Below are 27,775 nucleotides of genomic sequence, written 5' to 3'. Positions count from 1 at the left end.
AGTGGCTGTGCGAGATGGCTGTGCAGGAGGGCCCGGGCCGGCAGAGGTCATGGCGGGAGGACTCTGCAGCTCACCCTCCAGGCTGTGGGGTCGCTGTGCTGCCGCAGGAAGGGCTGCGGGAGGCTGGGGGGCTGGTGCTGCCCAATCTCTCTTCATGCAAAACCTACCTCCCAGACTTGGGTGAGGTTCCACCTGGGTCCCCGCTCCCGTCACCCTGCAGGGTTCCCGGTTTGTCAGCAAGGACATCAGGGGCCAGGGGTCCATGCCCTGCCGTCTCCCCTTCCTCACTTCCCATGCCTCCCAAACTCTGGACTTAGGTGAATTTCTTATTCACACTAAAGGCACAGAAAGCTAGCAGGGAGAGTTTAAGTAGAGCGAGGGCTGAGCTTGAAGCTCAGCATGGGAGGCTCTTGGGTGCCAGCAGCTGCAAATGCCAGAGCTCATAGCTGAGCTGGAAAAGTGCGGCCAGGCTGGTCCAGGGGCTCCTTGGGCGCCCAGCAGCCCTGCTGTGTCATCTCCACGCTGAGGCCTCAGTTAGGCAGGTGCTGCCCTACGACCAGGCCAGGCAGGTGCCCGGCCACCAGCCCAGCCGTGGCCAAGATGTGCTACCTGCATGCGGGTCCAGGTGGGGCCCTGGATTTGGGGAGAGGGCTGGTCTGGGAGAGTCGCCCCACCAGACCAGGTACCAACCAGGCAGGTAGAGCTGTCCGCGCCCCAGGGGACAGGTGTGCGGGATGTTCCTGAGGTGTTACCGTGTTTGTGGGTGGGCCCAAGTTTGCTCAGCAGAACTTATTCTCACAGAACAGACCGGCCACTGGAGCACCGGCCCTCCCACTGCCTGAGCTGAGATGCCCCAGCACGGAATGGGGGACAAGCCCTTCCCCTCCACGCCGCAGCTGGTCTTCCCCAGCCCGCCCTCGGCCCTGGATGACGGGTATGGCCGCGTCCCCCCCAGTAGGCGGGGGTCTCTGGGCTCACCCCTGAGCCTGGGCGCCCTGTGCGCCACCACCCACAGCCCCCTGGACTCCTGCAGCCAGCCGCTGTGTGAGCCGAGGGCCCAGAAGCACAGCCCCCGGACGGCCCACGCGTCGTGCTACTCGTCTGGGCCCCGGAGCTCGGAGTGCGGGTGGGGAGCCTTTGCCCCCGAATGCCTGCAGGCCCTCAACACTCCGCGGGCCTTCCTGGTCTTCCTGTGCGCGGCCTCCTTCCTGCAGGGCATGACCGTGAATGGCTTCATCAACACGGTCATCACCTCCATCGAGCGGCGCTACGACCTGCGCAGCTACCAAAGCGGCCTCATCGCCAGTGCCTACGACCTGGCCGCCTGCCTCTGCCTCGCCTTTGTCGGCTACTTCGGGGGCATCGGGCACAAGCCCCGCTGGCTGGGCTGGGGCGTGCTGGTCATGGGGGCCGGCTCCCTGGTGTTCGCGCTGCCCCACTTCACCGCCGGCCCCTACGAGGTGGAGGTGGACGAGGGCCTCGGGACGTGCCCGGCCAACCGCAGCGTGGCGTGCGGGGGCCGCGCCTCCAGCCTGTCCGGCTACCGGCTGGTCTTCGTGCTGGGCCAGTTCCTGCACGGCGCGGGTGCCACGCCGCTCTACACACTGGGTGTCACCTTCCTGGACGAAAACGTCAAGTCCAGCTACTCACCGGTCTACATCGGTGAGTGGGGCCGGCGGGCCGGGGGCATGGGGGCACCTGCTCGGCGCCCAGCCGCTTTTGTGATTTTCCTGTCGACCACGCATGGGCCCAGTGCTCCTAGGTGAGGGGAGAGTCCCGGTGGCATGTGCCGTTGGTTTTGAGAGAAAAATTTTAAAATCCCTTTAAAAAGTTGTCCCCGGCCAGATTTCAGACACAGAGGCTGCAGAGGTGAAAACCCTGATTTAAGGGGGTGTCCCCGGGTAGAGGGTAGACAGGTGCGGGTGTGGGGCAGGGCCTCCCCCAGGTGGCCCGTGTGGCTTCTGAGTGCCACCGCGTCCCCCAGCCGCCCACCGGCCCTGCTTGCCTTGCAGCCATCTTCTACACGGCGGCCATCCTCGGCCCCGCGGCGGGCTACCTGATCGGAGGCGCCCTGCTGAACATCTACACGGAAATTGGCCAGCGGTGAGTGAGCGGGCTTCTCTCCTCGTGGCACAGAAAGCGCCACACTGTCCACGCAAGAAGGCTCCGTTCCCCCAGGGCGGGGTGTGAGGTGGAGCGTCTGTGGGTTGAGGTCGTTTTCTGTGGGTTTTTTCACACCAAACAATTCCCCGGCCACCAGCTGGGTGTCCCAAATCCAACTGGGTGCTGACACTTACTCCCCGGCATCCACACAGAGCCACAGGTTAAGGGCTCAGTCTCACAAGACCACCCCAGAAAAGACGCCATGTTACCCACAGTTCTGTTCAATGGGCACAACTCGGGGGTTCCTACAGCCTCTCCTCGTCTCAGTAATTTGCGTGAGTGGCTCGCAGACCTCGGGAGGGCCCATTACCCACTAGAGGAAGCAGCTCCGGAACAGGGAGATGGTAGAGAGCGTGGGGTGTGGGGTGGAAGGGGTGGAGCTCTGTGCCCTCTCTGTGCCAACCTCCCAGCTCCTCCAGGTGCAGCCCCAGGAACTCCTGGGCTCCCTTCTGTCGGGTTTTTGTGGCCTCACTTCGTAGGCGTGGTTGGTTAACTCATTGGCCACTGATGGTCAACAACCTCCCCGGAGGTTGGGCATGGGGCTAAAAGTTCCAACTCGCTAACCTCATGGCTGGTCTTTCTGGTGACCAGCCCCCCTCAGAAGCTCTCGAGGGACCCACCAAGAGTGGCCACATTCAAACAAAAGACACTGCTGTCACCCAGGAAATTGCAAAGAATTAAGGGGCTCTGTGCCAGGAACCGGATCAGAGCCCAGATCTGTACTTGTTACATCAAAGTGTTTTTCTTCTGTTCCTTGTATATTTGTTCATGATACTAGTTTTTGTAAATTTGAGCAGGAGAGAGACAGAGACAGCGATTAAGACAGAGAGAGACAGAGAGACAAGAGGGAGGGGAGAAGGAAGGGCGTCCCAATCTCACGGGCTCTGGCCGTGGCCTTGCCTCCATGGCGGTCACCCGTCTGTGTGGTTTTCCTGTCGCCTTCTGAGAAGCACAGCGGGCACCGCTGGCTACCCCTTGGACTCTCTCTGCAGATGGTGCGCCTCTCGTCGAGGTTTCTAGTGCTCTACCTGGTACAAATGCCACCTGTGGCCTCAGGTTGACTAAATTGGGTGTCAAATGTGCACGTTCTGTGCAGTGCAGGAGGTAGGTGGGGCCGTGTCCCTCACTCTCTACACCCTCCCGCTGGACTGCAAGGGCCAGCAAGCCAAGGGACGCCAGCTCAGGTGTCCTGGATTCTGACCTCACTGTCTTTTCCCACAGGACCGAGCTGACCACTGAGAGCCCGCTGTGGGTCGGTGCCTGGTGGGTGGGCTTCCTGGGTGTTGGGGCCGCTGCCTTCCTTACTGCGGTCCCCATCCTCGGCTACCCACGGCAGCTGCCAGGTGGGTGTACACCCCCCCCCAGGGTGCGAGCCCCTCTTGGGCCTGTGGGCTGCTGAGAAGCACAGGAGAGTCCAGATGTTCGTGTGCGGCAGGTCGTCCACCCGGCAGGGCGGGGCTGGCCAGCCGTGCATCCCCTCCCCCCGGGGCCACGGAAGAGGCTTGCCTCAGTGGGGTGTGGGCAGCACCCTTTCTTTCCCCTCTGGTCCCAGGTTGTGCTGCTGGCTCGGTCTGACCCCTGTCACCATGGGTCATCCCTGCGCCCTCTGTCCCACAGTGGTCCCCATCCTACAAGGGCGGGCCTCCAGGCGAGCCTTGGGTCCCTGCCTCTCACTGATGTCTGTGTCCCTCCAGGCTCCCAGCGTTACGTGGCCATGAGAGCCTCTGAAACATACCAGCTGAAGAAGAGCGGCGGCACGGCAGCCGGCAGCCCCGACTTCGGGAAAACCATCAGAGACCTGCCTCTGTAAGGAACTTGGGGGGGGGTCACCCGCCACATGCCTCTCTATGCCCGTGTGTCCTGAAGACCCTCTGGGGGTCTCACACACACTAAGTCTTGGCCTCAAACTAGAAGTGTCCAAGTGACACTCCGGGCCACATGGCGAGCGCACAGCTCCTAAGCCCCCTCCATGACCTCTGGTCCCTAGGGACACACAACTGACCCTCAGGCCATTCCCCACGAGTTTCCCCTAACTGGGCTCAGGCCCTCAGTCTGTTGCATCCCCCAACCATTTCAATAGGTGCCCCCTGCACACAGCCACAGGCGCCGGGCTGGTGCCGCCCTTCCTGCCTCGGGGTCCCAGGGACGGTCCCCCCATGCCCTCGAAGCACTGCCCCTGCCCCCCCCCCCCAGCCATGTGCGCATCTTGTCCACTGTCCCCTCTCCCTGTGGGGGACGTGGTCTTGCTTGGTTACCCTCATTCACAAACAGAGCCCTGGGCTGCTGGCTTCTCAGCCGGACATGCGGCCTGGGGCTCCTGGCTGCCCGGTGCCCCTCTTCACAGGACTGGGCCTTCCATGGGGCTCTCTCCCAGCTCGAGTGCTTGGCCTCACCCAGTGCCCACCCACCCCTGCATTATCCTGAGCCCATTAACAGCAGCGTCTACCTGGCCACAGGGCTGGGGCTGTTAGTGGTAGGAGTGTGCCCAGTGCCTGTCTGGGACGGCGAAGGGGCAGCAGGGCCAAGGGCAGCCTCCAGGGCAGCCGGGCTGGTGTGGAGGGTGGAGGAGTGGGCAATCTCCACCCCACTTAGGGCTTTGCTCTACCCTTCCCAGTTCCTGTTAGACCACCCGAAAGAGCCACCCATTCGGAGGGTGCCTCCACACAGGCGAGGTGGGGCAGGGTGACACTGGCCAGGGGCGGGAGCATGGTCTCCTGACACCCGCTCCGAGCTGGGCAGTGCTGGGCGCTGAGCCCGTCCACAGCCTGGTGCTCAGTGGCCGAGGGGACTGTGGGTGATGTCAGAAGCGTGTGCCCAGGCTCAGTTCCCGAGTTGCTGGTAGTAAAAAAATCCTGGAACAGGTGTCCTTTGTTAAGGTCATGACTGGTCTCTGAGCAAATTCAACCCAAGAATTTCAGTCAAGTGTCCTGCAGGCTAGAGGAAGAAATGAAGTCTGCCTGCCCTTGGGGAGAGTCACCTTCCTGCCCAGCCAAAGCCCTGAAGCCTGGGCAGGTCTGGACAAGGCCGTGAGGGACTGGCCACAACCCGGTGTCCCTCCCAATGAACACACAGGACCTGTGCCCAGTGGAGAAGTCTCTGGAGCGTCTCACAGCCCAGAGCCACCACCCACCAGCCACTCTGCTGGCATTTCGCCCTCGGCCTCCTACTCTCAGTGAGAAAGCCCCTCATGCAGGGATCAGGTTCCCCCCTGGGAGGCCTTGTGAGGGCTGCTCGGAGCTAAGCTGGGCAAGTCACTCCTGCCTGAAAAGATGAGTGGGGGTGTCCTTCACTCGTCGGCCCCCCAGCCGCCTGCTCCGAGGGCCAGGGCACCAAGGCGAACTGTGGCCGCCCTGCACGCTCCTGCTGCTCAGAGCCTTACTCAGGGCTCCTGTGTCCTCGCCACGAAGGGCGTCTGAGAGTCACCATGTTCCAAGTGGCTTTGACAAGTGCTGGTGTGAGGGTGGCGTGGGCTCTGTGGCTCTTGGGGCCGGGCAGGCACAGCGTCCCCTGCTCTCCATGCAGCAGCCCTCAGCTGCCCCAGGGAGCCCATGACGGGGACACAGAGCCATTTCAGAGCCACGCCATCAGTCCCACATCAGTCCCATGTTAGTCACTTACAGGATCTGCTTAGTTGTCAGTGTATGAGAGTGAAGTTGTCCCAGCCCCAGCCCCTCACCGCTTCTGGGGACAGGGTCGTAACCTCGGTGCTGGGCCCAGACCCCTGCCACCCACCGGGGCTGAGGGGACCGGGAAGGTGGGAGACCAGGTGCGGAGTGAGGCCACGCGAGCTGGGCCACTGGCTGCCGCGGAGGCCGGGCCAGCTTTAGTCCCAGACCCGCCGTGGCTGTAAGTTCTGTTTCCATCTCAAGCTCTGCTCCCCTCACTGCTGTCATTCAGCTCCACTCACGAATTTTTTTTTAACCTTCACTTGAGGATATCTTTCCCACTGCTTTTCAGAGAGAGGGGAAGGGAGAGAGAGAAACATCCATGTGAAAGAGACACATCGATGGGTTGCCTCCCCCACACCCCCAACTGGGGCCAGGAATTAAGCCTGCAACCAAGGCACGTGCCCTGGGCCAAAAACGAACCGAGGCCCTTCAGCCTGAGGGTGGATACTCTCCTGAGCAAACCAGCCAGGGTGGGAACTTTTTTTAATCTTCACCTGAGGACGTGCTTAGAGAGAGAGAAAGAGAGAAACATCGAGTGGTTGCCTTCCATACGCTTCCCAATTGGAGATCAAACCCGCAACCCAAGCATGTGTCTGACTGGGAATGGAGCTGGCGACCTTTCAGGGCCTGGGACGATGCTTAACCAGCCGAGCCACTGCGGCCGGGCACTTGTGACACCCTCCCAGTCTCTGAGCGTCTCACACGCTTGAACAGCACACTAGGTGCTCACGCTGCCGACTCCTGACAGTGCAGGTCCACACTGCTCCCACTGCCTGGCCCTCAGAGCCTTTGTGCTCACCCCTCGAGCAGGCGTGGCCTGGCACAGAGCCCAACGCGCTGTGACCCGGGGATGCCTCCGCAGAGGGGTTCAGGGTGATGCCTGCATCTCCGGCTCACAGCCCACACCCCACCTCCTGATAATCATTCTGCGAAGTTGGCCTCAGCCTCTCCCTCCACCCCACGGCCTATCCCGAGGCTGAGTGGCCCCAGGCCATGCAGGGCTCTGAGTCCACGTAGTCCTCAGAGAGGGGTCTAGTCAGGTCCACCAGGGAATCAGCAGGCCAGGTCCCATGGGACCAGCACCAACACCCGTCCTCAGGCCCCTATCTTTACCCCAGGGGCACACAAAGCAAAGCTGGGGAGCCAGCCAAGCCCACCCAGGGCTCCTAGGAGGGGTTGCTTCCTCCACATCTACAGGGCTTCCTGTCCCCCTTCCCACTGGTTGCTGGTTAAGAAGGACCCTCACCCTCAGTGCCCCATCCCTCCCCCTTCCCCTGTCCTGGGGACTCATCCAGTCCAGAACTTGGTGACAGCTATCCCCAGAGGTGATTAAACAGTGACATGGGTCACTCAAGGTCTCTCCTCACACCAAAGCCTGAACTCTGGCCAAGGCAATGATAAGGTGCTTCCGTAATCAGCAACAGCAGTTTTTACAGCCACAAGCTCAGAATCCTGGTGCCAGTTCCCTGCCTACCACAGCCAAGCCTCACACACTCTCCTGTTTCCTCTGGAGTAAATGTGGGTGCCTCCCAGCTCGTTGACAACCCACTCTGTTCCTCAAAGAACTGGGGCTCAATGTACTCAGGTGGGAAGGGCCATGGCCTCAGGAACTGTGACTTCCTTACACTCTGGCTGTGGCCCACTCTGACCCTCTGCCTCTTCTCTCTGGTCTCCATTGCCCCTCCCCTGCCCAGTTCCATCTGGCTCCTCCTGAAGAACCCCACGTTCATCCTGCTCTGCCTGGCTGGGGCCACTGAGGCCACGCTCATCTCCGGCATGTCCACATTTGGCCCCAAGTTCCTCGAGTCACAGTTCAGCCTGAGCACCTCTGAAGCCGCCACCTTGTTTGGTGAGAAAACTCCCTGAATCTTGGGGGTCCTCAGCCTTTTCGGTAATTCTCAGATGAACAAGGGGTCTTTGAGAGCATCTTCTAGAAAGAGCAGACAGTGCGCTCCCCGTGTGGCCCAACCCAGGTAGGGAGAGCTCCAGAGCGAGAGTCAGGGGCTTGTGGACAAGGCAGTGTGCTCACAGATCGGACAGTATGAACAGGACCATCCTTCCCGAGGCTTTGGGCACACTGGCACAGTGTGCAGGGCATGCTGACCACTCTCTCAGGGCCCCGTGGAGCCACGCTGCCCTCCTAGTGGGAGCCCACTCTAGCTGGGAGGGTGAGGGTGGGCTCCAGCTTTCCTGCCCCCCCCCCCACCACCCGGGGCCTTGGCCTGCGTCATCACCTTGAGCTGGCGTCCAGTGTCCCAGGGTCTCAGAGGATCATGCGGCTGGACCTGCCCAGCTGTAGGTACTCTGTGGCCAGAGCAGGTTAGTCCTCCCAGAAGACTGTGGCCCCTCCTCAGACCCCTCCTCCCGCGGGGCAGTCTCGGCCTTGCTGAGCACACGCCTGGCAGGGGAGGGGTGGTCACAGGGCACGAGGTCAATGCCATGTGTGCAAGACGGGGAGCATCCGAGCAGCACCCAGGCCAATCCAGCCCCGGCATGCGAGGGGGCCATCAGATTTGGAACCCCACCCCCTTTCTCTTCCTAATGCCCCAAGATTCCCCTCCTTGCCTCTCCTACTCCACATCTCCAGACCCCCACGCACAACAACTGCCTCCCTTCCCCACTGGGGCCCCCTGTCCCTGCACTGATGCCCCCTCCTGGAACAGCCATGTCCTCTGGGGTGCCCCCTCTCCCACCCGCAGAGCTGGCTTTGATCAGTGCTGAAGAGATGGGCCCACTGAGTCCTGGGGGCTTTCAGGTTGCCCACTGCCCCTTGAAGCCCCACTCCCATCCTGGGAGCCCATGCCAACTAACCTCAACTTCCTGTTGAATGGCCACTGCCACAGGCTTCAAATGTCCCCCCACTGGGCAGAGGCCGTGGGGGGCAGGTGCCATGGACCTCTCCTCCTCCCCAGTGGCAGGGCAGCAACAGAGAGCTCTGGTTAGGCCCTGGCACACATCAAGCCCAGCGCTGCCACTGGGCAGGGATGGCTCCACACCTCTGTTTCCCCATCTGTGAGGTCAGGATAGTAAGACACAGCAGGATCAGGGCACCCCCGAGCCCCTGGCTGAGCCCCACCCTCTCCCACAGGGTACCTGGTGGTGCCGGCGGGCGGGGGCGGCACCTTCCTGGGCGGCTTCTTTGTGAACAAGCTGAAGCTCCGTGGCTCGAGCATCATCAAGTTCTGCCTGACCTGCTCCCTGACCAGCCTGCTGGCTATCCTGGTCTTCTTCACCCACTGCCCCAATGTGCCCATGGCAGGTGTGACCACCCACTACAATGGCAGGTAAGGCCCCACATGGCAGTCAGGGTTCATGGGCGAGGCCTCTGGCACTGCCCTCCGCCCACCGCCTGCATCTCCCACCTGCAGCGTCTTGGCCGAGGGCCGCCTGGAGCTGACGGCCGCCTGCAACGCCGCCTGCAGCTGCCGGCCGGAGCACTACAGCCCGGTGTGCGGCTCCGACAGCCTCCTGTACTACTCCCCCTGCCATGCGGGGTGCCTGGGGGTGGCCGCGCCTGGCCCGGGCGGCCAGAAGGTGAGTGCTGCCCCTGCCCGCGCCCCATCCGTCCGTGCCCTGGACCCTGGGAGGGCCCCTGCCCCTTCCTCCTGTAACAGCGCTGTTGTTGCGCTCCTCAGGTGTACCAAGACTGTAGGTGTGTCCTTCAGAATCTTTCCTCTGGTTTTGGCAATGCTACCGCAGGGAAATGCGCCTCAGCTTGCCTGAGCAAGCCCTTCCTTCTGGTTTCCATGTTCGTTGTAATTATCTTTACATTCCTCAGCAGCATTCCCGCACTGACGGCAACTCTACGGTAAGCACGGGCCTGGGTTTCGCTCTGGTCCGGAACCTTCCCTTGCAGCACACTCAGGTGGAGCTCTGCAGAGCCCGTGGGGTCCCTGCCGGGTCCCCCAAAGCAGTGGCAAGAAAGAACCGCGCCTCTTTGAGGTGCTCTCCACCTGGGGAGGTGGCGATGCGGCCAGGAGCGCAGCAGGACTTGGCCACGGGCTCGGGGGTGTGACTTGGCGGCAGCCACACTTCCCTGGGCATTGACGCTGTGCTTTTCCTATTCAGGTGCGTCTGTGACCAGCAGAGATCCTTTGCGCTGGGAATCCAGTGGATCGTTGTTAGGACTCTAGGTACTTGCAGCGAGGGGGCCGCAGACCGCTGGGCAGGGTGCTCCCTGCACAAGGGCACCTGGCAGGTGTCTCCTCACCCAACTGGCGCACATCCCCGCAAGGCTGTGCCCACCTGGGGAAGGACGCCATTCCCGAACTGTCCACTAGAGGGACCCATGGTCATTTTTTTGCCCAGAGGGTGCCTTCCTCACTAATAGGAGGGCTCTGTGGGGGTCGGAGGTCTTGGGGAATGTCCTGGCCTGAAGCCCAGTCCCCAGAGAAGAACACTTAGGCCCCCTTTGCACCCCTTGGGAACACCAGTGGCTGAGGTCCCCTTTCTGAGAGCCTGGGCATGTTGGGGTTCTGAGCGGGCCTGTCTCTGCAGGGGGCATCCCGGGGCCCATCGCCTTTGGCTGGGTGATCGACAAGGCATGCCTGCTGTGGCAGGACCAGTGCGGCCAGCAGGGCTCCTGCTTCCTGTACCAGAACGAGGCCATGAGCCGGTACATGCTCGTCGCGGGGCTGGTGTACAAGGTGGGCAGGCGCGCTGCTAGGGGACAGCCCTGAGGGAGGAGCCTGGGATCTTCCGGCAGTGGGGGGTCTGGGCACTCCACTGCACCTTCCAACAGCGAAGCCCGGCGGCTGAAGATCATTCCCCATCTAGAGCTGTCACTGGGACCCTGGAGGTGACTGTGGGAGAGCAGGCCCAAGTCACGGGCCCCGCATGCAGGTACCACAGGGCAGGAGCAGCCCCTCCCCGGCCTCCCGGGACTTCGCCATCGCAGCCTGGCGGTGTGCCCTGTGGCTCTGGCAGCTAAGGCTTCAGAGGGTAAAACCCGGCAGCCCCGGGACCATTCAGGCCCGCCGGCGAGCTGGGTTCCTGAGCAGCGTGACTCTGCGGTGCCTTCCTAGCTCTCCGCCCGCCTGTGCCTTGTGCTGTGCGTGGAACTCCTGCCGCAGCTCTCGGCACGTGCTCCCGTGTGAAGCCCAGACCCGGTGCTTTGTGTGTCTTCCCTTTAGAGGAGAAGACTCAGGACCTTCCAAATAGCATGAAATCCTAGGGTTGGTCATGAAGAGTGTCTCCGCTGGCAGGAGGCTTTTCCTGAAGGGCCTCAAAGACAGGCGGCCTTAGCTGGCCCTGGTTTATCTCCCTGCGGATTAGCGTAAAAATAGCCAAGTGTGAGCAGAGATTTGTGGGGCTCTGGAGAAGAGCCCGGGTTGATTTTAAAGAGACATGCCCTCCCCGGGGAGCAGGCTGGTCCCCGGGACACCTGTCTGCCCAGGTGATAACCTGTGCCCTCCGCCCAGCCAGCCTGAACCCGTGGTTAGGAACAGCTTATGAGCGTGTGCTAATTTCAGCAGGGGGTGCAGACAGCTGTGCCCCTAAACACCACTCCATTCAATCACTTTGCGACGAAGTGGCTTCAGGCCCGACAGCCACGGGATGCTCCAGGAAAAACGGTGGGCGTTTCCACTAAAACCAGCGTCCGTGCGTCAGAGGTACACAGGGGCATAGAGGCGGCCTACACGCTCCACCCTCATTTTCAAGGCTGCCTGTGGGTCCTGTGTGCTGACCAGCTCCGAGTTAGGGCCACACAACAAAGGCAGCTTAAAGCAACAGGAACTTACTGTTAGTTCTGGAGGCCAGAATCAAGATCGAGGTGTCTCAGGGTTGGTTCCTTCTGGGCGTTCTGAGGGAACCAACCCTGCAACCCAGGCCTGTCCCCCAGCTTCTGGGGCTGCCAGTAACCCTTAGCTTATAGACTCATCACCCCATCTCTGCCCCCATGTACACAGGGTCCCCTCCATGTATTTGTGTCAAAACCCTGTCTCCTTTCTCTTACTAGACATCAGCCATTGGATTGGGGGCCACCCCTCCAATATGCTCTCGTCCCAAGTTCCTTAATTACATCTACAAGGACTCTGTTTCCAAGTAAATGTCCCTTTCACAGGTTCTGGGGATCAGTACTTAGATATATCTTTGAGAGACACTGTTCAGCTCCCCCTTATCTGGTGCCTTTGTTTTTAGTCAAATGGCTAATTCCTTCGCTGATACTATTGTGTCCCTGCTGGGGACTGGCGATGCAGGAAAGGGGGTCTTATTGCCAGAGCAAGGCATCCTCAGAGCCCCAAGAGGAACCGGGGCCAGGTGGGGACCCCTGGATGGGCAGCTCCAGGGGTCCAGCAGCTCCTTTCTCCCCAGGTGCTGGGTTTCCTGTTCTTTGCCACTGCATACGTCCTGTACAAGTCCCTGTCTGGGTCTCCCCACGGCCTGGAAGCCTCTCTGCCCAGCCAGTCCTCGGCCTCCGACCACCCCACGGACCTCCAGGGTGCCCCCTCAGACCTCCAGCTCCAGAGCAATGTCTGACGCCCACCCACCCGCTTGGGACCTGGGCCAGCACTCAACACTCCCCGGCCAGCTTCTCCCGGCCCAGTGCGAGGACACTTCAGAAATCCATGAGCTCCTCGGGGGCTCACGGCGGGGGCTGCTCGTGTCTGAGGCTGGAAGGCAGAAGGAAGAGGGAATGCACTCCAGGTGGGAGGCGGCCCTGTCCCGGGCCCACCCTGCCTCTGACCCCTCTCCCGGTGGGCGGAGCGCAGCCTCCGCTTCCCTGGTCCCGGCCTTCACACTGTGGCCTTTCCTGGTGGACGTGGCCGGACGGCATTGACTCGGGGCTCAGTGCTGACGCGTGAAGCTGGCGGCCTCCGCAGCTGACCAGCTGCTGCTCTCGACCTCTGGTGCTCAGTTCTCATGAATGAGGAGCCGCCCGGTGGGAGGCTGGGGCCTCTGACTACTCTGTCCTGCTGGACGGAGGCCCGAGCGATGCCCTTTCCCGGGTGCACTCTCCCTGTTCAAACCTGCTGTTGCCTCCTGTCCTCGCCGCACTGCCCACGGCGGGATGGGAGCACGTATTTACGGACCCACATTCTGCATCAACACTTACTTCTCAAATCTTTTTACCTGATGGAGTGGCGGGTGGAGCGCTCGCTCAGCAGGACCGCCTGAGGATGTCGAACTTTCACGGGATGTTTGTTTCTTGGTGTCCTCAGTCAAAATTGTGTGTGTAAATATATTTTAATATTTAAAACACATGTCCCTACTGGTGTGCTTTATTTCTGTGAGTTTGCAAAGTTCGGTGGTTTGGCACACCCTTCGTGTGGGTCTTTGTGTCTGCGGAGGGCTGCCTCCTGGTGGGTGCTCCCCTCACCCCGCTAGTGATCCCTCCCCCTTTATGACAGGAGTCTCCTTCCAGGGTCCCGCACCCACCTGGGTCCTCAACCCTGGGTCTCACTTCTGTTCACTGTTACTGGTGCAGGAAGAGTGTATGAGCACACATGTTGTGTGCACATGTGTGCACACGTGTGTCCACTAGTGTGTGGGTACACACATGTATGTGTGTGTGTGTGTGTGTGTGTGAGTGTGCACACATGTGTGTGCGTGTGTGGTTCAAAAAACAAGATGAAAGAAGCCCTAGCACAGGGTTACTCTTTTATTAAACACCCAGCTCTGACAAGTGGAGACCAGGCTGGGCGATGACCGCTGACACGCCTACTGGGTCTGTGTATGTGCTGGGAGCTCACTGCCAACACCACGTCATTTGGAGGGACGGAAGCAAGGGGTGGTTTCCTGCCCTCCCAGGAGGCTCCTAGCCACCTTGACCCCACCCAGGCAGGGGTCACCCTTGTCAGGGGCTTGGCAGGTGAAAGCCCCAGAGCTCCATCCTGGCATCTTGTGCTCCCTACAGTCTCACCCGCACCCCGTGGCTGGGCTGCCCTGGAGGTCCCCGCAGAGCCCACCCAGCCTCCAGGACCACCCCCTGCAGCCCCCCGGCCTCCCTGGCCTGCTCACTGTGACACCCCCGCACCTCAGCCAGTTTGGATCCTTATTCCCCTGTTGCACCCCCAAACTCCTCTCAAATCGTTTCTCTCCTCCAGCCCTGGGCAGACACCTGGGCTCAGCAACCTGCCCGGGTGGTTCAGCTGCCCCTGCACGGCTCCTGCTTCCCCTCCTGTCTCCCCTCCCGTCCCCCCTGCTGTCCCCCACTTAGCCAGGATGCTGTCACAATGCCCTCTAGTGAGATGCCAGCTCATGGGCCCCTACATTCCCCTAACATCTGCAGGCCAGCCCCATGAACCCTCAGTCCGGTACATGCCCTCTGTCTCCTGCCCCCATAGCCTCAGGGACCCGGGGCAGAGTCAGTCTTTGGGGGTGTCTTCCTTTACAGGCCCCAGGTCCCACTTGGCCCTGAGCATGCCCCAGCTCTCCTGGGTGTCCTCTCGCCTGTGGCTCCTTAGGGGCACCCTGTAGGCTTCATCTGCTGGAGGGTCAGGACGTGGCAATCAGAATTCTCAGCAGCTGTTTCATGGCACTGCCAGCTGGAAGTGCCTCAAGGTATAGGCACTGCCTGACCCCAGTTGCTGATGACAAAGACGGGTTCATCCAGCAGGCACTCAGGTGTCCAGGGCTGGTGCCCTGAGCAAACACCCTCCTGTCTCATCGCACCTGTGTCCTCCTCGGACGTGCCCTGCCTTCCCCAGTGCGGCGCCAAGCTCGCTGGGTGTTTTCTGATTCCATCCGGACCTGGGCTCCCCTGGCACCACCTCTGGTGTGAGCCCTGAGCCCAGCAGCCCAGCTCACGCCCCTCCCAGTGATGGTGGTGGTAGTGGGGGGGGGATCCGCAGTTGTAGCCACTGGGCACAAGGGGGAAGCACAGACATGCCCTGGGTGTCAGGCTCCCTGGAGGCCACAGCACTACCTCCCAGCTGGCTGGACCCTAGTGCTGGTGCCCAGCTGGTGTCCTCTCCCCGACAAATGCAAGCTTCCACAGGGTCTCTTCCTTCCACTCCCTGGGAGGTGTTTCTGCGACTGTGAGCTGGACACCGCCCCTTCCACAAATCCTGACCCAGCCACCTCCCTTTGCCGGAAACTGGGCAGGGTGTGAGGTTGGGCCGTGAGCACGAAGCGGTATCCCTGTGGATGACACTGAAGAGTCAAGGGAGCACCTGCCTGGGCCAGGCCTTGTGCTGAGTGATAGGGAACGCAGGCCTGGCCAGAGGGCACAGGGCCAGGGATAGACAGTTTGGGGGGTCACTGGGACTGACCCACAAGTAGCACCTGGGACCCTCTTAGTTCCTTGACACCCTCTCCCCGACGGAGGACCCCCATCCCCTTCATGGGGTAGGACCCCAGCACCGGCAGAGGCCAGAACTCCGGATTCCTTCACTCCTATCTTTGCCCTTGAGCAGGGTCTGCGCTGGGCTGGGGCTGTTTAAAGCTCTCACTTTTTAAACAGCGTTATTGAAACGTAAATCATAGGACACGTGTGTTCTGTTCAGTGGGTTTCAGTGAATTCACAATTGTGCAGCTGTCGTTGTGGTCACCCCCCTCCCAACCTTCCAGCCACCATGAGTCCACCTCCTGTCTCTGGACATTTCCTGTGAACGGAATCTGACACCGTGTAACCATGCGACTCTGGCTGTGCTCACTGAGCGTCATGGTTCAGGTTTGTCCCTGTCATCAAAGGTGTCCGTGCAGGTGAGGAAGACTCAGTTCATCTGAGGCAGCCCTGGACAACACGGATCTGGTTGTCCCAGGCCCGGAGGTAGCCCCGCTCTAGCCCGAGGCTGAAGGCTGGTTGGTGAGACCCCGGGGCTGGAGGTGCACCCTGTGTGCCGGCTCCTTGGGGCACAGAGATGAACGGCGGGAGCAACTGCTCCTGAGATAATTCGCATTCGGATTTATTTTAATCGGCCGCACATTAGAAAGGCACATGTGATAACCATTTGATGACTGTTCTATGTGTAATGCATTTTATTCTCATCTGGCTCTCCTGGTAATTACATTCTGCTGCATTTAATTCATAATGTGATCGTTTATCCCGAATGGTGCTGGGGGACCGAAAGCTCTCGGGAGCAGCTGGCGAGGCCGGGCCCTCCGCGCTGGCTGCACGCGGCGGGACTAGGCAAACTTCTCGTGGCTCCTGCGGGGGCTTCCAGCAGGCGGCCGGAACGTGACAAGGGTGTGGATGAAGAAGCAGGCTCACTATTCCTGCAATATCAGACACATTGTCACTGCAATATCAGACACACTGTCACTGCAATATCAGACACACTGTCACTGCAATATCGGACACACTGTCACTGCAATATCAGACACACTGTCACTGCAATATCAGACACATTGTCACTGCGATATCGGACACACTGTCACTGCAATATCGGACACACTGTCACTGCAATATCAGACACATTGTCACTGCAATATCGGACACACTGTCACTGCAATATCAGACACACTGTCACTGCAATATCAGACACATTGTCACTGCGATATCGGACACACTGTCACTGCAATGACAGACACACTGTCACTGCAATATCGGACACACTGTCACTGCAATATCGGACACACTGTCACTGCAATATCGGACACACTGTCACTGCAATGACAGACACACTGTCACTGCAATATCGGACACACTGTCACTGCGATATCGGACACACTGTCACTGCAATATCGGACACATTGTCACTGCAATATCAGACACACTGTCACTGCAATGACAGACACACTGTCACTGCAATGACAGACACACTGTCACTGCAATATCAGACACACTGTCACTGCGATATCAGACACACTGTCACTGCAATATCGGACACACTGTCACTGCAATGACAGACACACTGTCACTGCAATGACAGACACACTGTCACTGCAATATCAGACACACTGTCACTGCGATATCGGACACACTGTCACTGCAATGACAGACACACTGTCACTGCAATATCGGACACACTGTCACTGCGATATCGGACACACTGTCACTGCAATGACAGACACACTGTCACTGCAATGACAGACACACTGTCACTGCAATATCAGACACACTGTCACTGCAATGACAGACACACTGTCACTGCAATATCGGACACACTGTCACTGCAATGACAGACACACTGTCACTGCAATATCAGACACACTGTCACTGCGATATCAGACACACTGTCACTGCAATATCGGACACACTGTCACTGCAATGACAGACACACTGTCACTGCAATGACAGACACACTGTCACTGCAATATCAGACACACTGTCACTGCGATATCAGACACACTGTCACTGCAATATCGGACACACTGTCACTGCAATGACAGACACACTGTCACTGCAATATCAGACACATTGTCACTGCAATATCGGACACACTGTCACTGCAATATCGGACACACTGTCACTGCAATATCGGACACACTGTCACTGCAATATCAGACACACTGTCACTGCAATATCAGACACATTGTCACTGCAATATCGGACACACTGTCACTGCAATATCGGACACACTGTCACTGCAATGACAGACACACTGTCACTGCAATATCAGACACACTGTCACTGCGATATCAGACACACTGTCACTGCAATATCGGACACACTGTCACTGCAATGACAGACACACTGTCACTGCAATGACAGACACACTGTCACTGCAATATCAGACACACTGTCACTGCGATATCAGACACACTGTCACTGCAATATCGGACACACTGTCACTGCAATGACAGACACACTGTCACTGCAATATCAGACACATTGTCACTGCAATATCGGACACACTGTCACTGCAATATCGGACACACTGTCACTGCAATATCGGACACACTGTCACTGCAATATCAGACACATTGTCACTGCAATATCAGACACACTGTCACTGCAATATCAGACACATTGTCACTGCAATATCGGACACACTGTCACTGCAATATCGGACACACTGTCACTGCAATATCAGACACATTGTCACTGCGATATCGGACACACTGTCACTGCAATGACAGACACACTGTCACTGCAATATCGGACACACTGTCACTGCAATATCGGACACACTGTCACTGCAATATCGGACACACTGTCACTGCGATATCGGACACACTGTCACTGCAATATCGGACACACTGTCACTGCAATATCAGACACATTGTCACTGCGATATCGGACACACTGTCACTGCAATGACAGACACACTGTCACTGCAATATCGGACACACTGTCACTGCAATATCGGACACACTGTCACTGCAATATCGGACACACTGTCACTGCGATATCGGACACACTGTCACTGCAATGACAGACACACTGTCACTGCAATATCGGACACACTGTCACTGCGATATCAGACACACTGTCACTGCAATGACAGACACACTGTCACTGCAATGACAGACACACTGTCACTGCAATATCAGACACATTGTCACTGCAATATCGGACACACTGTCACTGCAATATCGGACACACTGTCACTGCAATATCGGACACACTGTCACTGCAATGACAGACACACTGTCACTGCAATATCAGACACATTGTCACTGCAATATCGGACACACTGTCACTGCAATATCGGACACACTGTCACTGCAATATCAGACACACTGTCACTGCAATATCGGACACACTGTCACTGCAATATCGGACACACTGTCACTGCAATGACAGACACACTGTCACTGCAATGACAGACACACTGTCACTGCAATATCAGACACATTGTCACTGCAATATCGGACACACTGTCACTGCAATATCAGACACACTGTCACTGCAATATCGGACACACTGTCACTGCAATGACAGACACACTGTCACTGCAATGACAGACACACTGTCACTGCGATATCAGACACACTGTCACTGCGATATCGGACACACTGTCACTGCAATATCGAACACAATGTCACTGCAATATCGGACACACTGTCACTGCAATATCGGACACACTGTCACTGCAATGACAGACACACTGTCACTGCAATATCGGACACACTGTCACTGCGATATCGGACACACTGTCACTGCAATATCGGACACACTGTCACTGCAATATCGGACACACTGTCACTGCAATGACAGACACATTGTCACTGCAATATCGGACACATTGTCACTGCGATATCAGACACACTGTCACTGCGATATCGGACACACTGTCACTGCAATATCGAACACACTGTCACTGCAATGACAGACACACTGTCACTGCAATGACAGACACACTGTCACTGCAATGACAGACACACTGTCACTGCGATATCAGACACACTGTCACTGCGATATCGGACACACTGTCACTGCAATATCGAACACAATGTCACTGCAATATCGGACACACTGTCACTGCAATATCGGACACACTGTCACTGCAATGACAGACACACTGTCACTGCAATGACAGACACACTGTCACTGCAATATCAGACACATTGTCACTGCAATATCGGACACACTGTCACTGCAATATCAGACACACTGTCACTGCAATATCGGACACACTGTCACTGCAATGACAGACACACTGTCACTGCAATGACAGACACACTGTCACTGCAATGACAGACACACTGTCACTGCGATATCAGACACACTGTCACTGCGATATCGGACACACTGTCACTGCAATATCGAACACAATGTCACTGCAATATCGGACACACTGTCACTGCAATGACAGACACACTGTCACTGCAATATCGGACACACTGTCACTGCGATATCGGACACACTGTCACTGCAATATCGGACACACTGTCACTGCAATATCGGACACACTGTCACTGCAATGACAGACACACTGTCACTGCAATATCGGACACACTGTCACTGCGATATCAGACACACTGTCACTGCGATATCGGACACACTGTCACTGCAATATCGAACACACTGTCACTGCAATATCGGACACACTGTCACTGCAATATCGAACACACTGTCACTGCGATATCGGACACACTGTCACTGCGATATCAGACACACTGTCACTGCGATATCGGACACACTGTCACTGCAATATCGGACACACTGTCACTGCGATATCGGACACACTGTCACTGCAATGACAGACACACTGTCACTGCAATATCAGACACATTGTCACTGCAATATCGAACACACTGTCACTGCGATATCAGACACACTGTCACTGCGATATCGGACACACTGTCACTGCAATATCGGACACACTGTCACTGCGATATCGGACACACTGTCACTGCAATATCGGACACACTGTCACTGCAATATCGGACACACTGTCACTGCGATATCGGACACACTGTCACTGCAATATCGGACACACTGTCACTGCAATATCGGACACATTGTCACTGCAATATCGGACACACTGTCACTGCAATGACAGACACACTGTCACTGCAATATCGGACACACTGTCACTGCAATATCGGACACACTGTCACTGCAATATCGGACACACTGTCACTGCGATATCGGACACACTGTCACTGCAATGACAGACACACTGTCACTGCAATATCGGACACACTGTCACTGCAATATCGGACACACTGTCACTGCAATGACAGACACACTGTCACTGCAATGACAGACACACTGTCACTGCAATATCAGACACACTGTCACTGCGATATCGGACACACTGTCACTGCAATATCGGACACACTGTCACTGCGATATCGGACACACTGTCACTGCAATATCGGACACACTGTCACTGCAATATCGGACACACTGTCACTGCAATGACAGACACATTGTCACTGCAATATCGGACACATTGTCACTGCGATATCGAACACACTGTCACTGCGATATCGGACACACTGTCACTGCAATATCGGACACACTGTCACTGCGATATCGGACACACTGTCACTGCGATATCAGACACACTGTCACTGCAATATCGGACACACTGTCACTGCAATGACAGACACACTGTCACTGCAATGACAGACACACTGTCACTGCGATATCAGACACACTGTCACTGCGATATCAGACACACTGTCACTGCAATATCGGACACACTGTCACTGCAATGACAGACACACTGTCACTGCAATATCAGACACATTGTCACTGCAATATCGGACACACTGTCACTGCAATATCGGACACACTGTCACTGCAATATCGGACACACTGTCACTGCAATATCAGACACACTGTCACTGCAATATCAGACACATTGTCACTGCAATATCAGACACACTGTCACTGCAATATCAGACACATTGTCACTGCAATATCGGACACACTGTCACTGCAATATCGGACACACTGTCACTGCAATATCAGACACATTGTCACTGCGATATCGGACACACTGTCACTGCAATGACAGACACACTGTCACTGCAATATCGGACACACTGTCACTGCAATATCGGACACACTGTCACTGCAATATCGGACACACTGTCACTGCAATGACAGACACACTGTCACTGCAATGACAGACACACTGTCACTGCGATATCAGACACACTGTCACTGCGATATCGGACACACTGTCACTGCAATATCGAACACAATGTCACTGCAATATCGGACACACTGTCACTGCAATATCGGACACACTGTCACTGCAATGACAGACACACTGTCACTGCAATATCGGACACACTGTCACTGCGATATCGGACACACTGTCACTGCAATATCGGACACACTGTCACTGCAATATCGGACACACTGTCACTGCAATGACAGACACATTGTCACTGCAATATCGGACACATTGTCACTGCGATATCAGACACACTGTCACTGCGATATCGGACACACTGTCACTGCAATATCGAACACACTGTCACTGCAATGACAGACACACTGTCACTGCAATGACAGACACACTGTCACTGCAATGACAGACACACTGTCACTGCGATATCAGACACACTGTCACTGCGATATCGGACACACTGTCACTGCAATATCGAACACAATGTCACTGCAATATCGGACACACTGTCACTGCAATATCGGACACACTGTCACTGCAATGACAGACACACTGTCACTGCAATGACAGACACACTGTCACTGCAATATCAGACACATTGTCACTGCGATATCGGACACACTGTCACTGCAATATCAGACACACTGTCACTGCAATATCGGACACACTGTCACTGCAATGACAGACACACTGTCACTGCAATGACAGACACACTGTCACTGCGATATCAGACACACTGTCACTGCGATATCGGACACACTGTCACTGCAATATCGAACACAATGTCACTGCAATATCGGACACACTGTCACTGCAATATCGGACACACTGTCACTGCAATGACAGACACACTGTCACTGCAATATCGGACACACTGTCACTGCGATATCGGACACACTGTCACTGCAATATCGGACACACTGTCACTGCAATATCGGACACACTGTCACTGCAATGACAGACACACTGTCACTGCAATATCGGACACACTGTCACTGCGATATCAGACACACTGTCACTGCGATATCGGACACACTGTCACTGCAATATCGGACACACTGTCACTGCGATATCAGACACACTGTCACTGCGATATCGGACACACTGTCACTGCAATATCAGACACACTGTCACTGCGATATCAGACACACTGTCACTGCGATATCGGACACACTGTCACTGCAATGACAGACACACTGTCACTGCAATGACAGACACACTGTCACTGCGATATCAGACACACTGTCACTGCGATATCGGACACACTGTCACTGCAATATCGAACACAATGTCACTGCAATATCGGACACACTGTCACTGCAATATCGGACACACTGTCACTGCAATGACAGACACACTGTCACTGCAATATCGGACACACTGTCACTGCGATATCGGACACACTGTCACTGCAATATCGGACACACTGTCACTGCAATATCGGACACACTGTCACTGCAATGACAGACACACTGTCACTGCAATATCGGACACACTGTCACTGCGATATCAGACACACTGTCACTGCGATATCGGACACACTGTCACTGCAATATCGGACACACTGTCACTGCGATATCAGACACACTGTCACTGCGATATCGGACACACTGTCACTGCAATATCGGACACACTGTCACTGCGATATCAGACACACTGTCACTGCGATATCGGACACACTGTCACTGCAATGACAGACACACTGTCACTGCAATATCGGACACACTGTCACTGCGATATCAGACACACTGTCACTGCGATATCGGACACACTGTCACTGCAATGACAGACACACTGTCACTGCAATGACAGACACACTGTCACTGCGATATCAGACACACTGTCACTGCGATATCGGACACACTGTCACTGCAATATCGAACACAATGTCACTGCAATATCGGACACACTGTCACTGCAATATCGGACACACTGTCACTGCAATGACAGACACACTGTCACTGCGATATCGGACACACTGTCACTGCGATATCGGACACACTGTCACTGCAATATCGGACACACTGTCACTGCAATATCGGACACACTGTCACTGCAATGACAGACACACTGTCACTGCGATATCGGACACACTGTCACTGCGATATCGGACACACTGTCACTGCGATATCGGACACACTGTCACTGCAATATCGGACACACTGTCACTGCAATATCGGACACACTGTCACTGCAATATCGAACACACTGTCACTGCGATATCGGACACACTGTCACTGCGATATCGGACACACTGTCACTGCGATATCGGACACACTGTCACTGCGATATCGGACACACTGTCACTGCGATATCGGACACACTGTCACTGCAATATCGGACACACTGTCACTGCAATATCGAACACATTGTCACTGCGATATCAGACACACTGTCACTGCGATATCGGACACACTGTCACTGCGATATCGGACACACTGTCACTGCGATATCGGACACACTGTCACTGCAATATCGGACACACTGTCACTGCAATATCGGACACACTGTCACTGCAATATCGGACACACTGTCACTGCGATATCGGACACACTGTCACTGCAATATCGGACACACTGTCACTGCAATATCGGACACATTGTCACTGCAATATCGGACACACTGTCACTGCAATGACAGACACACTGTCACTGCAATATCGGACACACTGTCACTGCAATATCGGACACACTGTCACTGCAATATCGGACACACTGTCACTGCAATGACAGACACACTGTCACTGCAATATCGGACACACTGTCACTGCAATATCGGACACACTGTCACTGCAATGACAGACACACTGTCACTGCAATGACAGACACACTGTCACTGCAATATCAGACACACTGTCACTGCGATATCGGACACACTGTCACTGCAATATCGGACACACTGTCACTGCGATATCGGACACACTGTCACTGCAATATCGGACACACTGTCACTGCAATATCGGACACACTGTCACTGCAATGACAGACACATTGTCACTGCAATATCGGACACATTGTCACTGCGATATCGAACACACTGTCACTGCGATATCGGACACACTGTCACTGCGATATCGGACACACTGTCACTGCAATATCGGACACACTGTCACTGCAATATCGGACACACTGTCACTGCGATATCGGACACACTGTCACTGCGATATCGGACACACTGTCACTGCAATATCGAACACACTGTCACTGCAATATCGGACACACTGTCACTGCAATATCGAACACACTGTCACTGCGATATCGGACACACTGTCACTGCGATATCAGACACACTGTCACTGCGATATCGGACACACTGTCACTGCAATATCGGACACACTGTCACTGCAATATCGAACACACTGTCACTGCGATATCGGACACACTGTCACTGCGATATCAGACACACTGTCACTGCGATATCGAACACACTGTCACTGCGATATCGGACACACTGTCACTGCAATGACAGACACACTGTCACTGCAATATCGGACACATTGTCACTGCGATATCGGACACACTGTCACTGCGATATCGAACACACTGTCACTGCAATGACAGACACACTGTCACTGCAATATCAGACACATTGTCACTGCGATATCGGACACATTGTCACTGCGATATCGAACACACTGTCACTGCAATATCGGACACACTGTCTCTGCAATATCGGACACACTGTCTCTGCAATGACAGACACACTGTCACTGCAATGACAGACACACTGTCACTGCAATATCGGACACATTGTCACTGCGATATCGGACACACTGTCTCTGCAATATCGGACACACTGTCACTGCAATATCGGACACACTGTCACTGCAATATCGGACACACTGTCACTGCGATATCGGACACACTGTCACTGCGATATCGGAAACACTGTCACTGCAATATCGGACACACTGTCACTGCAATGACAGACACATTGTCACTGCAATATCGGAAACACTGTCACTGCGATATCAGACACACTGTCACTGCGATATCGGACACACTGTCACTGCAATATCGGACACACTGTCTCTGCAATGACAGACACACTGTCACTGCAATGACAGACACACTGTCACTGCAATATCGGACACATTGTCACTGCGATATCGGACACACTGTCTCTGCAATATCGGACACACTGTCACTGCAATATCGGACACACTGTCTCTGCAATGACAGACACACTGTCACTGCAATGACAGACACACTGTCACTGCAATATCGGACACATTGTCACTGCGATATCGGACACACTGTCTCTGCAATATCGGACACACTGTCACTGCAATATTGAACACACTGTCTCTGCAATATCGGACACACTGTCACTGCAATATCGGACACATTGTCACTGCGATATCGGACACACTGTCACTGTGATATCGGACACACTGTCACTGCGATATCGGACACACTGTCACTGCAATATCGGACACACTGTCTCTGCAATGACAGACACACTGTCACTGCAATGACAGACACACTGTCACTGCAATATCGGACACACTGTCACTGCAATATCGGACACACTGTCACTGCAATATCGGACACACTGTCACTGCAATGACAGACACATTGTCACTGCAATATCGGAAACACTGTCACTGCGATATCAGACACACTGTCACTGCGATATCGGACACACTGTCACTGCAATGACAGACACACTGTCACTGCAATATCGGACACACTGTCACTGCAATATCGGACACACTGTCACTGCAATATCGGACACACTGTCACTGCAATGACAGACACACTGTCACTGCAATATCGGACACACTGTCACTGCAATATCGGACACACTGTCACTGCGATATCGGACACACTGTCACTGCGATATCGGACACACTGTCACTGCAATATCGGACACACTGTCACTGCAATATCGGACACACTGTCACTGCAATGACAGACACACTGTCACTGCAATATCGGACACACTGTCACTGCGATATCGGACACACTGTCACTGCGATATCGGACACACTGTCACTGCGATATCGGACACACTGTCACTGCAATATCGGACACACTGTCACTGCAATATCGGACACACTGTCACTGCAATGACAGACACATTGTCACTGCAATATCGGAAACACTGTCACTGCAATGACAGACACACTGTCACTGCAATATCGGACACACTGTCACTGCAATATCGGACACACTGTCACTGCGATATCGGACACACTGTCACTGCGATATCGGACACACTGTCACTGCAATATCGGACACACTGTCACTGCAATATCGGACACACTGTCACTGCAATGACAGACACACTGTCACTGCAATATCGGACACACTGTCACTGCAATATCGGACACACTGTCACTGCAATATCGGACACACTGTCACTGCGATATCGGACACACTGTCACTGCGATATCGGACACACTGTCACTGCAATATCGGACACACTGTCACTGCAATATCGGACACACTGTCACTGCAATGACAGACACACTGTCACTGCAATATCGGACACACTGTCACTGCAATATCGGACACACTGTCACTGCGATATCGGACACACTGTCACTGCGATATCGGACACACTGTCACTGCAATGACAGACACATTGTCACTGCAATATCGGACACATTGTCACTGCGATATCGGACACACTGTCACTGCAATGACAGACACACTGTCACTGCAATATCGGACACATTGTCACTGCGATATCGGACACATTGTCACTGCGATATCGAACACACTGTCACTGCAATATCGGACACACTGTCTCTGCAATATCGGACACACTGTCTCTGCAATGACAGACACACTGTCACTGCAATGACAGACACACTGTCACTGCAATATCGGACACATTGTCACTGCGATATCGGACACACTGTCTCTGCAATATCGGACACACTGTCACTGCAATATCGGACACACTGTCTCTGCAATGACAGACACACTGTCACTGCAATATCGGACACACTGTCACTGCAATATCGGACACACTGTCTCTGCAATGACAGACACACTGTCTCTGCAATGACAGACACACTGTCACTGCAATATCGGACACATTGTCACTGCGATATCGGACACATTGTCACTGCGATATCGAACACACTGTCTGCAATATCGGACACACTGTCACTGCAATATCGGACACATTGTCACTGCGATATCGGACACACTGTCACTGTGATATCGGACACACTGTCACTGCGATATCGGACACACTGTCACTGCAATATCGGACACACTGTCACTGCGATATCGGACACACTGTCACTGCGATATCAGACACACTGTCACTGCAATATCGGACACACTGTCACTGCAATATCGGACACACTGTCACTGCAATATCGGACACACTGTCACTGCGATATCGGACACACTGTCACTGCGATATCGGAAACACTGTCACTGCAATATCGGACACACTGTCACTGCAATGACAGACACATTGTCACTGCAATATCGGAAACACTGTCACTGCGATATCAGACACACTGTCACTGCGATATCGGACACACTGTCACTGCAATAT

At 55.4% G+C, this 27,775-nt stretch overlaps 1 protein-coding gene across 1 annotated transcript; it reads left to right on the top strand.

The window, feature by feature from the left end:
• Positions 1 to 801: 801 nt before the first annotated feature.
• Positions 802 to 13,029, top strand: SLCO4A1 (solute carrier organic anion transporter family member 4A1). The gene is made up of 11 exons (XM_081149236.1): positions 802 to 1,662; positions 2,013 to 2,103; positions 3,385 to 3,506; positions 3,858 to 3,969; positions 7,526 to 7,680; positions 8,920 to 9,115; positions 9,200 to 9,365; positions 9,467 to 9,639; positions 9,900 to 9,964; positions 10,329 to 10,477; positions 12,147 to 13,029. The coding sequence occupies exons 1-11, from the start codon at positions 849 to 851 to the stop codon at positions 12,309 to 12,311; spliced, it is 2,208 nt and encodes a 735-aa protein (XP_081005362.1). The 5' UTR covers positions 802 to 848; the 3' UTR covers positions 12,312 to 13,029.
• Positions 13,030 to 27,775: the final 14,746 nt, after the last annotated feature.

Source organism: Miniopterus schreibersii (genome assembly GCF_964146895.1).
Source record: "Miniopterus schreibersii genome assembly, chromosome: 10".
NCBI lineage: Eukaryota > Metazoa > Chordata > Mammalia > Chiroptera > Miniopteridae > Miniopterus > Miniopterus schreibersii.
Note: the sequence above shows the minus strand (reverse complement) of the source record. Positions and strands in the feature narration are given on the sequence as shown.

Bases quoted from the DNA above. Each gene is read 5' to 3' on its own strand.
- SLCO4A1 (XM_081149236.1), top strand. From the start codon at position 849: ATGCCCCAGCACGGAATGGGGGACAAGCCCTTCCCCTCCACGCCGCAG. The intron at 2,104-3,384 runs GTGAGTGAGCGG...CTTTTCCCACAG, and splicing joins TACACGGAAATTGGCCAGCG to GACCGAGCTGACCACTGAGA. The intron at 10,478-12,146 runs GTGGGCAGGCGC...CTTTCTCCCCAG, and splicing joins TCGCGGGGCTGGTGTACAAG to GTGCTGGGTTTCCTGTTCTT.